Source organism: Nicotiana attenuata, unplaced genomic scaffold (assembly GCF_001879085.1).
Source record: "Nicotiana attenuata strain UT unplaced genomic scaffold, NIATTr2, whole genome shotgun sequence".
Taxonomy (NCBI): Eukaryota; Viridiplantae; Streptophyta; class Magnoliopsida; order Solanales; family Solanaceae; genus Nicotiana; species Nicotiana attenuata.
The window spans coordinates 34594-50817 of NW_017675311.1; the positions used below are offsets into that span (position 1 = coordinate 34594).

Sequence of the window (16224 nt, forward strand, 5' to 3'; positions counted from 1 at the left end):
AGCATTCTGAAGATGCTAGCCTTCTTGGGCTTCCCTTTTCCTTGCTTGATGATCCACCGAAGGTGTTGGTCCCAGCAGGTGGTGGGCACATGTGAAATTTGAACCCACTTCATGACTTTCTCCCACAGTTATGTAGTGTATGGGCATTGTGTTGGTCCCAGCAGGTGGTGGGCACATGTGAAATTTGAACCCACTTCATGACTTTCTCCCACAGTTATGTAGTGTATGGGCATTTAACAAAGAGGTGTTCCCTTGATTCATCATGTCCTTAGCACATAACACATTGAGGGGTGATAGTTAAACCCCAGTTGGCTAGCCTATCTTTAGTTGGCAATCGACCATGAAGCAACAACCACATAGTGAAGACTGCCTTTGGCCTGGCAGTATTGTGGAAGACTAGACATTTCCAACTAACTCTTGGTAGGTCTCCCAAAAGTTGTAGGTATATTTGTCTAATAATGCTCTTGCTGTGATCACTTAAGTTCTGTGCCTGCAGTATAGTTGCTCTTGCTCCAATTATTCTTCTCACCATCCAACTGGCTTGTTGTGGTATTGCCATATGTTGTAGCTGTTGTTGTTTGATATAGTATGCATTGATATCTTATCCATAGTTTGTCCTGTTTGTGTGCTAAGTCCCAGCAAGTTTTGGCAATTGCTGCTTTGTTCCATAAAGGAGGTTGATGAGATTAAGTCCACCAGCTGACTTGGGAGTACAAATCTTTTCCCATGCTACTAAGGCCTTCCTGGTTATTGTGTTAGTTCCAGACCAAATGTAACTTCTACAGAGTGCCTCTGTCATTTTCAATACCTTAGAAGGTAAGATGAACAATTGAACCAGTAAACTTGAATACCAAAGATAACATACTGAACCAGCTGCACACGACCAACATAAGATGGCTTTTTAGCAGTCCAGGAAGAAATCTTAGCTGTGATCTTTTCAATAAAAGGCTGCCACTGTATGAGAGCTATTTTCTTTATAGACAAAGGAATGCCTAGGTATTTGAAGGCTAAGGTTCCTTTTTCAAATCCCAGGTGAGTCAATATTTGTTCCTTCACATCTTGCTTCACCCCACCAAAATATACTGAACTGTTTCGCAGATTAGCCTGCAAACCTGATGCCTTAGAGAATTGAGAGAAGCATCTATATAATGTGGCCACTAAGGATAGATTACCCTTAGCAAATAATAGGAGATCATCAGCAAAACCCATATGAGTTATGTCCAGCTTCCTACATCTGGGGTGATATTGGAAGGTAGGCTCCTTCTTAAGCTCATGTAGAGGTCTATTCAAGTAGTCCATCATTATTGCAAAAAGGAAATGAGAGATAGAATCCCCTTGTCGAAGACCCTTGGCAGCGTTGAAAGGTTCTATGGTTTCTCCATTCACAAGGATAGTATAGTTGACTGTCTTGATGCATTCCATTATCCACCTGATAAACCTGTCAGGAAATCCAAGCTCCTCCATCACCTGTTGTAAGAAGATCCATTCTACTGAGTCATACACTTTTTGGAGATCAATCTTTATCATACATCTAGGAGATATCTGGGCTCTAGTGTAAGATTTGACTAGCTCATGAGCTAGGAGATATAATGAGTTTAACTTTTACATTTGTAAAGACTCAAATTGGGGATTCCTCAAGTTTTGGAGACTAGAAATTCTCCCAAAAGTGATCATATTCAAGAAGCCATGGATATATATTCATATTATTCGCCGGTGAACCCATTTTTTATTCGTATTAAATATGGGTCGGGTCGGATAATCTATCCGTTTTTTGAATGATCCATTTTGGGTCACCCATAACCGACCCGCCAATTTGCCACCCCTACCCATAGGACAAGCGAGGGACTACACTTGTTAAACTTGAAGCTTTGCCCATAAGACAAACGGTGACAAAAATTCAAGACCATCCACTTTTAGGGCAATTTATGTACTTCACCTGTTAGTATTAGTAGTGGTATATATGTGTAAATTTTCCAAAATAAAACGAGGGCTAGTAGTTATGTGGCCTAATGAAACAGCCCAATTAATTGAATACAGGAAATCGGTAAAAATAGCACGGGCTAGCCAGTTTTCGGACTGGTCATTCACAAATAGCCAGCGTTTGCAAAGTCATTGAAAAATAGTCACTATTTTGATGTAACACGGAAAGTTCCAGCATAATATACTGGAGATCGGTGCACATATGCATGAACTTCCAGCATATTATGCTGGACCAGTATATTATACTGGAACTCCAGTATATTATACTGGAATTCAGTATATTATACTGGAGTATTTTTCGAATTTTGGACAGTATTTTCGTTCAGATTTATCTTTAAACGAAAAAAAATACTAGAATTCCAGTATATTATACCGGAAGTTCATTATACTGGAAGTTAGTATATTATACTGGAGTATTTTTCGAATTTTGGACAATATTTTCGTTCAGATTTTTCTTTAAATAAAAAGTGGCTAAATTTCAATTACTTTTAAAACTGTGGCTATTTTTGAATGACCATTTGTAAATCTGGCTATTCTTGAATTTCTCTTAGTAAATCGATAATTCTAGAATCCAGATTGCCTTCCGAAGTCTCACGACGACTCTCTCTCTATATCTCAACTGTTAAAAAATTCTAGTCTGAATGAATATATAAAAGGATTGTGAAAAAATGGCATTTTTGAGGTCAATTGTGACTGCAAAAACAACCGCCATTGCTGCTGTTATTCCAGCTGCTGCTTTTGCTATTTCTTCCATTTCCTCCTCCTCCTCCTCCTCCTCTTCTTCTTCTTCTTCGCACTTCGAACGCTTATCGAAAAATCTAAAATTTGCTTCGAATCCGAATCTCCGATTAAGCTTCGCGAAGAATATAGAAAAATCAAGTCCTCCTTCAGCTCTTCATATGGACGCGCCTTCTTCCAATCATCAAACTTCCGTCGAGGTATAATTTTTTCCTCTAACTCTTTTATTTGTCTTAAATTTGTTGAATTCGTCCTAGGCTGATTCAACATATAAGCCGTGGATGCACCGGAACTAATTCGGATATTAAGTGGTGCATTTACTCTATCAGTAGTTTCTTTAAATTTGAGATTCACCTCTATTCCTAAGCCACAACTGCAAACTAGTAATTTTTTTTTTTTTTTTTTGGTTTATTGGTTTGGCAATCAATTGATGTTATAGTTCTAATTCAGTAATGTGATTTTTCATTTGCAGAATGGCGCCGTTTTGCCTGATTTGCTGGTACGTTCTCCTTTAGCCTTTAGTATATTTTTCTTTGTAGTTTTGATTTGAGAGGAAAAATGAGAAATGAGTTTAACTTACACATAGATAGTGTAAAAGTCACTCAAAATATATCTTCACCATAAAATATGAGATTTTAATCTTTAAGATAAGACATGCCACCTGCAATAACAGGTGGATGTGATCAGATAGTGTAAAATTTTTTACACCGTAGTGAATATTAGCATATCTGGAACTGTACAATAAATAGGGACTCTTGTACTGGCAAACAAGTCTTTATTATGGTAAATATGGTAACCGTGTACTTTGGATAGTACTATAATGCAGTACAGCATTTGAGTCAAAGAAAGGTACAATATACTGATATAGTACAACATCAATCTAGGACCAATCTTTTCTCCTCTGCTTTAGGTCGATCAACTAACATCTCGTGTAAGAAGGCAGGACAGAGCCTTATATAGTGCTCTGCTATCAGCAATATTCACTTGTCAAAAATAAAAAAAAAGTATACGTTTGCTTTTAAACTATATAATACAAGAGGGTCTTTTTCTCCTTGATTAATTTGCTTAGGTAAATTCATCATGCTGGCTGAAATGTGATTAATTTGTCAAGAATGCTGATCTCTATTGGCTTTTTCCTTAAAGCATCTCTTAATGTTGATGCACCAACTTATGCGGAGTATAACCCATTTTTGTTGCTATCGAAGAGGGTTTAATTTTTGCGGTTCGCATTTGGTTGTATTGGTTTTGTTGTGAGTTGATGACTTTTAGGATTGGGGAATGGAGGGCTTGCATTGTGGTGGAATTATTCTAATTTAAAATGTCTCATAAAAACTCATAACTTATGATTATTATGTTGCATTGTTGCTGTTTCCTTGCATTAAATTGATGGTATTGACAACTTGGTGACAGACAGAATTTATGGTGGACATGTCGTGTCAAGGCTGTGTTAACGCAGTCAAGAGCAAACTGCAAACTGTTGAAGGTAAGTGCTAAAAACAAGAAATCATGCCTTTTTCTGTAAAAAAAAAACTCATCAATTTGTTTTAGTGTTGAAAGAGATCTTTTCTGTGGCTTTTAGGTGTCAAGAATGTGGATGTGGACCTCGATAATCAAGTAGTGAGAGTTCTTGGATCTTCACCTGTGAAGATTTTGACAGAAGCCTTGGAGCAAACAGGTCGAAAAGCCCGACTGATTGGACAAGGAGTTCCGGATGGTATAGTTTCAATCTTAAAGCTAATTGTATATCTGATGTTTTATCGGTTGGTATTATAGAAAGTTTGTGAAGCATTATATTTTCACGTCTCTGGCTATGTTCACAGGATGACCAGAATCAGCTATGCCTATGATTATTGTATATAATGTTTTCTAAACTGCTGAGCTGAGAGAATGAATGCAAAAGAGGGATCATAAGAAGTTACCTCATGAGTTTTAGATTTCTTCAGCTTCATCTGCTTTATTTCCAATGAGATGTATCCAACAGTTTTATGCGTTTAACCATGCTTTGTAGATTTCCTTATATCTGCTGCTGTTGCGGAATTCAAAGGGCCAGACATTTTTGGTGTTGTTCGCTTGGCTCAAGTCAATTTGGAATTAACTAGGATTGAAGCAAACTTCAGTGGACTGTCACCTGGAAAGCATGCTTGGTCAATTAATGAATTTGGTGATTTGACGAGGGGGGCAGCTAGTACTGGGAAATTGTATAGCCCAGTAAGTAATAGTGTAATACTCAGAAAAATGTCTGGTTTAAATTTAATATGTTATATTCCCTTTTTCCTGTGAACTCTACATAGGTGATACCTATTGGTTGACAATATGTTTGTCATGGTAGCACTTTTACTTTATGTCTTATGCTTTTCTAGGAGTCGTTTAGCCTTTTAGATTTTTATACGTCATTAATAGAAAATATAAAGAACTTTTAGTACTTTTTATTTTTATTTGTATGTTATTGGCCTGAGATGAGTTTAATTGGAGTAACATGACCAATGAGGTAGCTGACCCCATGTTGTTTGGGATTGAGGCATAGTTGTTATTTTTTTCTTTTCTTTTTTTGCTTGTTTGTGTGGTGGTTGGGGGGGGGGGGGGGGGGGTAGGGGATATGGAGGGCTTGGATTCTGCAGTAGCCGTTATCCTTAGAGAAATAGAGGGAATCTGCATGCTTATCTGTTATTTATGCAGTCAGGTTCTCAACTAATCTCACTCATGGATGCTTTAAGTGCTTGAAGAACTATGGTTAATACTTTTAAGGGGTCCATTGTCAATGAAATGTATCTAATAATCCATGCTGTTAGTACCCGAATGGAAGTTGTCTGGAAACTGTTTGGCAGCGACTATGTGAAACTTTTCCTTTCTCTTTGTCCTGCAAAGGGTGAAATGAAAATATACACGTGCTTGATGTGTGTTAATTCTTTACTTGTTTTCGAGTGTCTTAAGGTGCCGAATTTGACGAACGAGGTTCTAATGCGTGATTGGTTTGTGTGGGTTCTGACTAACACCATGTACAAGTTACTATTCAAGCTAAGATGTACCTATATTCTGTCCGCTTCCCTTCTATTTTTCCCCGCTTTCTTGTTCTGGGGAGTGGGAGATGGGGGTTTACTTACTTGGTGAAAGCCATGCATTTAACAGGGTGTTAGGTACTGTGACTTTTGCAGTCCTTGCTTTGCCTAGGACGTAATAGTAAAGAATTTGGTGCAAAGTGATAAATGATGAAATGGTGAGTGACCTGATAATTCTTGGTTCTGGGAGGGTCAGCCATTTCCCCACACGGGATGCATGCTTGTTCTATTCTTCATAACTTCTATATTGAGACTATTTGGTAGTGATCTACAACCTGGGAAACTAAAACAAGGTGGTTGTTCCCACAGTGATGTCATAATATAAACGGGATATCTAATTTTTCCTTTTTTTTCCTTGACCTTGAACATTGTATTGGATAAAGTTGCACCAAAAGGTTGATTTGGTGCACTTTTTTATGTGTTTTTCCATTTTTCAGCCACTCGGTGACCTGGGAACACTGGAAGTTGATGTGAAAGGCGAGGCATTTTATTCTGGTGCTAAAGAGAAGCTGAGAGTTGCTGACCTGATTGGGCGAGCTATAGCAGTATATTCAACTGAAGATAAATCAGATCCTGGCCTTAAAGCAGCAGTGATAGCTAGAAGTGCAGGAGTTGGTGAGAACTACAAGAAACTCTGCACTTGTGATGGTACAACTATTTGGGAAGCAACCAACAAACTATGAATACTTACACTATCGTAGACCTATATGTTCTTTGTATACTACATCTCCATCATTTCCAAGATCCTGAAGCTTTCAAGTTGGACGGATCATTTTAATGTATCAAAATAAATGTATCATTTGCTCATTCATTTCTTGGTTCTTATTTACAGAGTTGCTCATCTTTATCTCAATAAGGATTGCCGATGAATTAAATTTTAACAAAGCATCAAGCTTTCAGTAGGTATAAACTTTGGGATGACGGTCGTTTTCCAACTGCAATTGGAAAATACTTTCTTCACTGATTCGTTTTAAACTTCATCAAGCTGCAACCATAGATTTTACTGTAAAGGATCAGAAGTAAGACTCTAATTCCCATTGGTTCTTCGAGACCGATAAAAAAAATTCAAATTTGGCGAATTGGACTCTAGATTTAGAAGCAATCGATTTCTTTTACTTTTTGAATATTGCGAATATTAATCAGAGCAAGAAACGTTTTGAAAGATACAAGCTCAAAGCTAAATAGCAGTAACCATGTTATGTGATAACAACATCCTGAAGATCAATATGAAGCCAATTTATCCATCCATACCACGAACAGAATGAACAGTAAAACGCATTACATTTGTTATGGTTTAGGACTTCTCTCAACTGTGCAAGGAAAAATCTCCGCTTTCCCTTCTTTATTATCTTTTTCAAACTGATATACAAAACCAAGCAACAACAGATGCAGTTGCAAGGAGAGTGCACCTAGGAATGCCCATAATGTAGTTGTCATCTGCCTAAGATATACCATCACCTATTCAGCCAAGCAAGCAATAACGTAAATTGAGATAAATGGAAGAGGAAATATTAACTCGTCGTCGAGCAAGGTAGCAGCCCATCTCTTTTGGCCATCTCATAGAGGGCAATTGCGGTCAGAGCCTTTGCATCAGCTGTGGCACGCCATAGTTTATCATATGGAACCACATGCACCTTAATCAGCTCCCCATGGTCACGTAGTCCAGTTTCTTTCCCTTGCAGTTGTTGGATTTTCTCTTTGCTGACATCTCCTCTGTATAGAAACAAACTGATCTCCTCATCACAGCCACCCTAACATTAAAAGAACAACAAAATCACAGAAATATAGTGTTAGAGAAACATAAAGGCAGAAATCTTAATAACAGTCCCCAATTTTTAAATGCGAACCAACATAAGGCTATGTACGATAGACCCGATGTAGTCACCCTACTCTGAACCCCGTACACCAAGCTGCCCTTTTTTATCTGAAATGCGAGAAATAAGCTGCTGCTGTTGCAGAAAATGGCAGCTTTTCTATGCTGATTATAATTTTTACTATGCTGACAAACCATGACTGGGCAAGGTTCTCAAAATTTACCACTAATTTCAATTGCACATGGAGTAGTATCCAACGTCATTCCAGGTTTCTAACACTAGAGCAAGTAGTGCAATGAATTGAAACTACTGACTACTAGAAGTATTAACAGTCAACATCCTTTTAATACTAGGCAAGAAGCAACTATAACATATACCCTTTCATAGTACTTTTTAGCAGAAACTAGCTGTTTATGCAATTTTTTTTACTTATTGTTCCAATAATACAAATTCCAAGAAAGCATGTGGTCAGAATGTCTGTCTTATAGAAGATGGCGGAAGCTTACAGGAGAAGGAAAAACTCTGCCCCCAGTCGATGCGTCGAGAAAAGCCGTGAGGTCGACCATATCATGAACATTCAGGTGTATTCCAGTTTCTTCCTCAACCTGAGACGTATAGATCAAATACTTAAATTAGAAGTTTGGCCAAATAGAATGTCAAACTCTCCAATTTTGCCATCCACAAGCTAAAACTGATATATATGCACATCCATAAGTATTCAAAAGCAGCACTTGATTATAAAGTACAGTGCAACTAAGTTGTCAAATATGTAAAACAGTTGCTTGTGATAAGGAAGTTACAATGTTCCTATAAGGATCAGTAGAGTCACGCATACACAAACATCAACAGATTTCTGGGTTCTATAAAAGAAGGAACTTCCATTGATTAGTCGAAAACTGACAGAATAAGAGGAATCCAGTTCATTATGCAATAATAAATCAATATACTAGGGAATTGAGCCACGAAGCAAGGGAACAGCTTGCCCCAGTCTAGATTATTTTGAGAAAGTTCATATTCACTCTGTATGCATCTTAATGAGTCAACTGCAGCATATGATGACTAAGTATTGGCTCATTGTATTATCTGGAGAAATTTTTACTTCATCTTTTGAAGATTCATGTATTCTATTTCCTTGTACCTCAGGCTGTCGTCTACCAGGTACAAAAGCCTATAAGGATTAGCGACATTATTATTCCTTTTCTTGCTGTTAAGTTGGCTACTTGCAATATCCTGCACACCTTAAAAATGATAGTTTGACGACTATGACTTTACCATAAAGTTCAAATATAGACTTGAACTGTAGCATTCAAAATTACATTAATGCCTGAGACTTTGACAAATTAACTGATTGTTGACACTTGCTTGGGATTGACTTGCTGACACCTACTTAATCTTCAGTGTTACCTATTGATTGAGACCCTGTGAGCATATTAGTCACCTTACTCGGAATAACCCTGCAACAGCTACCAAAAAGTGACAAGATAATGTCTGGCACGACCTAACATAATCCTTCAGCATCTATCGTTTGTACGTTATTATCTGTGACCCAAATAATTTGCAAAAGAAAATACCAGCCCTCTTTAAACATTTCATAGCCGATTACAAAGCAATACCAGCCTTCTTCGAAACATTTCTGGACGAGACCATACAACAGCCCCGGACCTTCACAATGATTAAAGCCACTGTAATTTATTATATACACCATTAGATCTAACATAAATTTGAAACTTAAGTGCTTCCATTTGATTATTCACTCCTCTCTGAATACTGGGTTGCGAACAGAACTGTCAGAAAACCATCTGTGACCAGAAAACATTAACTCTGGCATGAAATGCATGTGCATGCATGAATATGTGATAGCTTTCGGCATCACATTGCCTGGATTATTTGGGGTGGGGAAGGGGATAATGCTTTGATAGAGAGGGAAAGAGAGACCTCTCGAACTGCTGTTCCAGCAAAGTCACCATGGTCATCATCCAACATTCCTGCTGGCAATTCCAAAATTAGCCTTCCAACAGGGACCCTAACCTTTCAAACAATTTGAATGTTTTTTAGAGTTAAAAAGGTAATAGGGGTAGAGAACTTCCGTAGATTTCCTCACCTAATTAGTACTGTGAGATAAGTTTCAACGTTATATAAATAGAGGAGTTGATGGTTGGAAGACCAACCTGTTCCGTAAGCACAGCATACGTCTCACCCTCAGAATCCAAAAGGATTAGCACTGCAACAGCTGGACCCCGTGCAAAGACGATACCAGGAACCTACACACAAAAGAAGCAATAGAAATTGCCCTTGTTGCAACCAATGCTAAGCTAGGAAAAAGGAAATTGGAAGAAACACATCATTATAATGTTAGTAATGACAAGCTATGTCAAGAGTACTGTATTTTCTGTCACTCCAAGATACTAGGACAAAAGACCAAATATAAGCGAAATAAATTGAGGAAAGCACAGCTTAAGAGAAGCCATTCATTGTCCGACTGAATGAATTACATAATCCAATCGCATGGAGAGATTCTACTCAGATACCTTCTGACCCGTCTCCTTATCAATAATATCTGTTTTGAACTTTAGAAACCCAAGATGGTTTCCAAACATATCTACACCCTGCTCCAACACATAAAAAGGAAAAATCAGCTGTAAATCAAACTTAATGCTTGCGGTAGCAGGACTGAAAGCAGATTAAATTCGGTGTTAGTCACTATGTCTCCAGTCACTGAGAGGGCGACTTAAATCATTCTAAAAGTCCTGACACGTAACACGAAGAAGACTTCTGTTATTGAAAGGAGCACTACTGACAGCTATGTTAGGGCAGCATGGCAATCTTTAGGAGAATAAGGTGCACAATTAACCTAAATATTCATTGGTCTGATAAATGTTAATTACACATAAGATACTTAAGTCTTAACAACGATGTAGTTAAGCAGCATCCGTCAAGATGAATAAGATTTTCCTCCAGCATTGTCCAATGTTGAATAAATTTAGAAGGGCTCTAGCAACTCAACTTGTCGTGGAACACTAATTAGCCAATAGCGTAATTCGTCGAAGCTAGTGGACAAACAAAAGTAACTAACTTCATACTCAAAAGAAGAAATTGAGACTGAGACCTGAATAAGAACTTGTCTTAGAGACATAGCTCCATTAGCCAGCAGTCCTGTTTCAGTCTGAATGTTCTTTAACCACTGCTTGAATAATGAGGATTCAATAGCATTCCTACAACAAAATACACCATATTTCACTCAATCCAAAGCCAAATTAAGAGAACTCTGAACCTCTAGCATAAAAATGCTTCCTTTTTTGAAAATCTGACTACAAATGTCATATTAAGAGTAAATTACATAAACCCAAAAGAAAGAAATAGCAACTGGCGGGACTTCCAAACGGCTCACTTAATCCAAAGTCATGCCAAGAAAAATGCTTAATCTTTAACATAAAAAGCTTCTCTTTTTTGCAAAAACCTCACTACAGTCTACAAATACCATATTAAGCGTGAATTACGTTAGTGGAATGCTAAAAATAGAAACCCAATAAAGAAAAAAAGAGAAAATAGCAAGTGGAGGGACTTGCCTGAATTGGGTGTCGGAGACGCCGGGAGCAGCGACAACGGAAACGGGTTGATCGAGTTGGGCTGGAAGATTGATGATGTGAGTGAGTTGAGAAGGTGGGGTTGTTGACATTTTGGCAGAGAATAGAGTACAAGTTTTATTAGGAGAAAAGGTAGAAGAGGAGAAGGGGAATTTGTAGAGAGGTTTCAAGAATGGAAGTCCATAACGTGGCACTGCCACTCTCATGATTCGCAACTTGCTGATTTATGTTTTTCTGTTTGTTATAAACCGAAGAGATGAATTGCAATGCTCTTTATTTTAGAGATTTTTATTTTCTTCAATTTCAATGCTCTTTATATCAAGCTTTTTTCTGTTCCTTCTTGTGCTTTTTTTTCTTCCTTTTACGTGGTGATTTTAATCACTAAATTTTACTTGCTACAACATTACAGAGGCTTACTCTACTCCAGAAGCCAATTTAGTGCTTTAGTTACATTTGAACTCATAATTTTGGTTCAAACTCTATAAATGTATTTAAACTTTTTACTAAATATGTACAAATAATATATCTCAATTCGAGCGCTCGAACCCATATACTTAAATCATGGATCTGCTTTTGTATCTCGAGAGCTGGAGGATGATTAAAAAAACTCGCACTACTCTCCCTCACACGCACAAATAAGTTTTGGAGAAAGACGAAAAAAAAAAAAAAAGTCAAAACCCCCTGAATTCGGTATTTGGGACATTTATATATGGATTCATTAATGTGGTGCTCATGCTTTCCTGAGCCGAGGGTCTATTGGAAATAGACTATCTATGCTCACAAGATAGGCGTAAGTTATGCATACACGCTACCCTCCCCAGATCCCACGGTGAGATAATACTGGGTATGTTATTGTTGTTGTTGGATATTTATATATGGAGTATAATATACACACAAAGGGAAAGCCAACTAAATCCACACCTCTGAAAGTCTCCAGTCCTACTACAAGAGTGCGCTGAGGGAAGAAAACTTCACAATGTTTGTGGACAATTTCTGCTAACAAAAATAATACTTATCAGTATAATCAAACATAAAATTGTATAGTCCAGAAGTCGTATGACATTTTCAATATTTTCCAGCGTTTAGTCGTTGGAGGAACAGACACCAACAATCAACTACAGGATGAGCAATGGAAAAGCTGCTTCAAGTCAAAATAATGGGAGCCTTAACCAAGTGTCCAGGAGCAACATATGGCGCAATTTCCTTAGCCAGAAGCTGGCATAAAAGAGAAAACACAACTTCACCCTGCAGCATACTTCCTCTTCCCTCATTACACTGAATCTGATGTTGAAATGAGTGTCCGCGCCATCTCAAAACACACACAATTCTACATCAACAATTCAACGGATGCAGCCACCAGGAGAAGCAACACATTTTACAACAAACTGATGATTGTGGAGGCAGCACTCATAACTCATCCTTTTGATGCTGATGTTGAATTTGCCTGGTTTGCCACAGTGAACTTATTACAAGTAACAGATTTTGATAATTCTGAGTGAAAATCTTAAAATGGAATGGATTCAGAAAATATAGACATGAGGGAAACATGCAGGATATAATTTCAGAAATCCAATCCATAATCCTCACTCCTGAGTGAAATTTATAATTGTAACTTATATTTGTAAAGTCAATCAGTACTCAAGCATTCTTCACCAATTGATCCCTGTAATACCGGTCTATGAATAAACAATAATGCAATAAAACCTCATACTTCTTTATGCTCAATATTGCAAGTCCAAACAATGAACATTTTCTCATCAGATTCAGGAAGCGACACTCAGCATTAACCTTATCTTACAAATTTATGGTGCCCACAATCCTGCATAATCCGTATCCAGCAATTGTTTGTTTTATTCATGTGACAACTTTAGTGACCAATATTCATGGTTGGACAAGTACTCTTATTTTGGAAATATTACCAACTTCACATAACTAGCCCAAAGCCAAAATTATCTCAACTAAAATGCACCAAGGTGAAATTAACAATTAATTACTTCCTCCACATAAATTGAAAAGCTGAATAACAATAACTTTAGCACTGGTCTCACTAAAATACTGGCCAGAAAACGTATTGGTCACATGGCCACATCTAGTGTGTTGCCTATGGATGGGTTCACGTGAACTCACTAGCTTTTGTCAACACCATATATATATATATATAAACATCTGAGCGCGAACTCAGTTATTATTTTAGTATCAACTTAAGATCGTTATAAGAACTCAAATTTCAAACTCTGAATCCGCTCCTGATCGGTCAGAGCCTTGACAGAGTCTTGATTGGCTTCTCCTCCTCGCCATAATCTCCCACAGTCTCATCGGAACCAAGCGAATTTAGTAGCTCGACATACAAAGTTTTCCTACAATCAGCATACACTTTCCCATCCCAATTTCTGCTCACCAATTCTTCACCTAACCTCACAGCTGCCTCCATAGTCTCCTCTGCTCCACTGTGAGCCGAATCCACGATCCCCATTTCAACTCCCATCTCAGCCGTCATCTTAGCCGATTTCAACACCACCTCACGCCAAACCGCCGGCGACCCAACTTTACACTTCAACAAAGCCGAAAACCAAATCGGAATCTTATACCCAATATCGAGCTCACTCATATAAAGAAACCCTCGATCCTTACGCATAAGAACGTAGTCATGGGAAAGGGCGAAGATCAAACCGGCAGCAGAAGCGTGTCCAGTGACAGCAGCAATTGTGGGCATAGGCAAGGTGATTAAGTCGTAGACAAGAGCGCGGAGTTTCTTAGACATGAGTTGTGGGCGAACTTTGTCGACTAAGGCCCACTTAAGATCGTAACCATTGGAGAAGAATTTGCCTTGGGATGTGGTAATCAGAACGGAAGAGGAAGAAGCTGATTCAGATCGGAGACGGCGGAGAGCGGCGGCGAGGGAGTCAATAAGGTTGGGATGTAAACGGTGCTCATCGGTTCCAGTTAAGGTTAGGAGGAAGATGTTGCCTCTCTTCTCTAATGTACACATCCCTCCCTTTGTCTCCTTCCTATGGCTGGATTTCAGCAACTATAGAAGATTGTCCGTACTAAAAAGTAGACGATTTTTGTTTGGTAGATAGAAGAAAGAAAGTGAACAGAAATGAAGATATTATTGGTTCTTGATTAAGGGTGTGTTTGGTGCCAAGGATAATGAGTAATACGATCACTTATTTTTTCATTTTTGGTTGGTGAGTGAAATTTTAGGGAGAAATTCAAACATAGTCAGATTTATCACTGGTCGTTGAAAAATAGCCAAGTTTCAAAAGTCATCGAAATTTAGCCACTTTAAATCTGAGCGAAAACACTGTTCAAAATCCAGAAAAATACGCCCGTTCCAGGATAAGCTGGAACTCCCGCAAATTTTACGGGAGTTCAAGCATAATTATGCTGGAACTCCCGCAAATTTTACGGGAGTTCCAGCAAGTATAATTGTCCAGTATAATATACTGGAGTTTGGAGCACTGGTGCTCCAGTCTCCCGCAAATTTTACAAGAGTTAGCAAAGTATACCGGTGCAGCATAATATGCTGGAGTTCGTACACAAATGCACCAGAACTCCCGTATATTATACTGGACCGGTCCCTGTTGCAGCAAAACAGTGGCTATTTTTCATTGACTTGATAAACGCTGGCTATTTTCATTGACCAGTGTGAAAACTGGCTATACCATGATATTTTAACGAAATTTTTTGGGAGAATTACATCCTTTGTTGCTTGGCCCAACAACTCATCAGAAAAAATAGCCCATATTTGAAGCACTTACCCAATGTAGCCCAGGTTGTACATAACCTGAAAATTATTTTTTACCAGTTAGCCCCTTTTTTCTTCGTTCCCTCTTCTTTCTTCGTTCTAGTTACATCCCTTATCACTCCCCTTTTTTCTTTGTTCCAGTTAGCCCACCCCTTATTTCCCTGTTTCCCTTTCTTCTTTATTCCCCTTTTTTCTTCATTCTTCTTCTCCTTCCCAAGTCAGCCTTTGCATCACAAAATTTCTCTACTATCGTTATTCTCCTTCAATTCTTTTCCGGATTCCAATGGTTAATTAAGGATTTGAAAAATAAAAGTCACCATTACAGGTGGTTCGAAGATTCGATTTCAGAAATTGAGTTTTACGATTTGTTAGTTGTTTGGAATAGGTGTTGTCTCAATTGATTGGAATCATCAAGATGAGTTCAAAACGTAAATTTCAAGTGATTTGGAGTAGGTTTAGGCTATATTTGAGTTAAATTTCAGAGGATGCCCAAGGAAGAAGAAGAAGAACACGTGAAGCTCCATTGATAAGATTCATTTGTATAATATTGTATAAATAGTATATAATAGTGTATAAACACAACTTATACACTATTATATACAAGGTTGATACATTATTTACAGGTATTTGGTGAATTTCTCGCATTTTCTTCTTCTTTTTCTTCTTCTTCTTCTCATTCTTCTTATACACCTATATACATAGTGTATCAAGAATATTTTCACTCTGTGATTATACGTCTTTATACACTTTTATACAACTATATACATAATGTACCTTTTTGTATAAAAGTGTATAATATTGTATAAAAGTGTATAAGTATCGCTGACGAAATTTTTGTACGATTTTCATTTGCAATTCTTGTATAAAACTAGTCCAAATCTCTAGCAAATAGCTTCAAACTTTGTATACAACCTACTTAGACTATTTCTAATAAGTTCGAACAATACCCACTCCAAGTTTCTCACAAAATCATAATCGAAATTTAACAAGATTAGCATTAAAGGAGATGAGATTTTAGGTTTCTCGCGTCTGTTTTTGCGTTTTGCAGTTGTGATAGGTATGATAAACCTGAAGATATACAAAATAAAAATAAAAAAACAATTCAGAGAAGTATTGGTTATGGAAGAAGGCACGAATGAGTGTTGACGGGGAACTTATTTTTGTTTTCAGTTTTGTTTGCATATGATTCTTTTTTATTAATTAAATTAAATATTTATGGGTGAAAAATGAGGAGAGAGGTACAATATGGATAGGTAGGAATAAATGAGGTTGTTATAATTAGAGGGAATGGAAAAAGAAAAGAT

General features: G+C 37.6%; 3 protein-coding genes across 6 annotated transcripts; 1 reads left to right on the forward strand and 2 right to left on the reverse strand.

Annotated features, from left to right (window-relative positions):
- The first annotated feature begins 2561 nt into the window (after window positions 1-2561).
- LOC109219937 (copper chaperone for superoxide dismutase, chloroplastic/cytosolic) lies at window positions 2562-6607 on the forward strand. Of its 3 annotated transcripts, XM_019384403.1 has the most exons (6): window positions 2562-2918; window positions 3191-3217; window positions 4129-4201; window positions 4298-4432; window positions 4727-4926; window positions 6212-6607. In XM_019384403.1, exons 1-6 carry the CDS (start codon window positions 2649-2651, stop codon window positions 6455-6457), a joined length of 951 nt encoding a protein of 316 aa, XP_019239948.1. In that variant the 5' UTR covers window positions 2562-2648; the 3' UTR covers window positions 6458-6607. The 3 variants fall into 3 exon arrangements, with proteins under 3 accessions (XP_019239948.1, XP_019239949.1, XP_019239950.1); XM_019384404.1 differs by lacking the exons at window positions 2562-2918; window positions 3191-3217 and adding an exon at window positions 3627-3787; XM_019384405.1 differs by lacking the exons at window positions 2562-2918; window positions 3191-3217 and adding an exon at window positions 3640-3787 and having other exon boundaries at window positions 4133-4201.
- Window positions 6608-6938: 331 nt separating this feature from the next.
- LOC109219938 (nudix hydrolase 14, chloroplastic) lies at window positions 6939-11495 on the reverse strand. 2 transcript variants are annotated; one of them, XM_019384406.1, is made up of 7 exons: window positions 11155-11495; window positions 10695-10800; window positions 10117-10194; window positions 9757-9849; window positions 9524-9616; window positions 8095-8193; window positions 6939-7525 (listed from the first exon to the last, which is right to left on the reverse strand). In XM_019384406.1, the coding sequence occupies exons 1-7, from the start codon at window positions 11376-11378 to the stop codon at window positions 7286-7288; spliced, it is 933 nt and encodes a 310-aa protein (XP_019239951.1). In that variant the 5' UTR covers window positions 11379-11495; the 3' UTR covers window positions 6939-7285. The 2 variants fall into 2 exon arrangements, with proteins under 2 accessions (XP_019239951.1, XP_019239952.1); XM_019384407.1 differs by lacking the exon at window positions 10117-10194 and having other exon boundaries at window positions 11155-11490.
- A 1510-nt stretch (window positions 11496-13005) lies between these two features.
- On the reverse strand, window positions 13006-14368 carry LOC109219940 (enoyl-CoA delta isomerase 1, peroxisomal). Its single transcript, XM_019384408.1, has one exon. It carries the CDS (start codon window positions 14159-14161, stop codon window positions 13427-13429), a length of 735 nt encoding a protein of 244 aa, XP_019239953.1. The 5' UTR covers window positions 14162-14368; the 3' UTR covers window positions 13006-13426.
- Between the last annotated feature and the right edge of the window lie 1856 nt (window positions 14369-16224).

What these genes read in the sequence shown, in the direction of transcription:
- LOC109219937 (XM_019384403.1), top strand. Translation starts at nt 2,649, where the DNA reads ATGGCATTTTTGAGGTCAATTGTGACTGCAAAAACAACCGCCATTGCT. An exon ending in CAAACTGCAAACTGTTGAAG is followed by an intron (nt 4,202 to 4,297) that starts GTAAGTGCTAAA and finishes TGTGGCTTTTAG; the next exon opens with GTGTCAAGAATGTGGATGTG. An exon ending in CTGGGAAATTGTATAGCCCA is followed by an intron (nt 4,927 to 6,211) that starts GTAAGTAATAGT and finishes TCCATTTTTCAG; the next exon opens with CCACTCGGTGACCTGGGAAC.
- LOC109219938 (XM_019384406.1), bottom strand. Translation starts at nt 11,378, where the DNA reads ATGAGAGTGGCAGTGCCACGTTATGGACTTCCATTCTTGAAACCTCTC. An exon ending in TAAGACAAGTTCTTATTCAG is followed by an intron (nt 10,195 to 10,694) that starts GTCTCAGTCTCA and finishes GTGTTGGAGCAG; the next exon opens with GGTGTAGATATGTTTGGAAA. An exon ending in ATGCTGTGCTTACGGAACAG is followed by an intron (nt 9,617 to 9,756) that starts GTTGGTCTTCCA and finishes ATTGTTTGAAAG; the next exon opens with GTTAGGGTCCCTGTTGGAAG.
- LOC109219940 (XM_019384408.1), bottom strand. Translation starts at nt 14,161, where the DNA reads ATGTGTACATTAGAGAAGAGAGGCAACATCTTCCTCCTAACCTTAACT.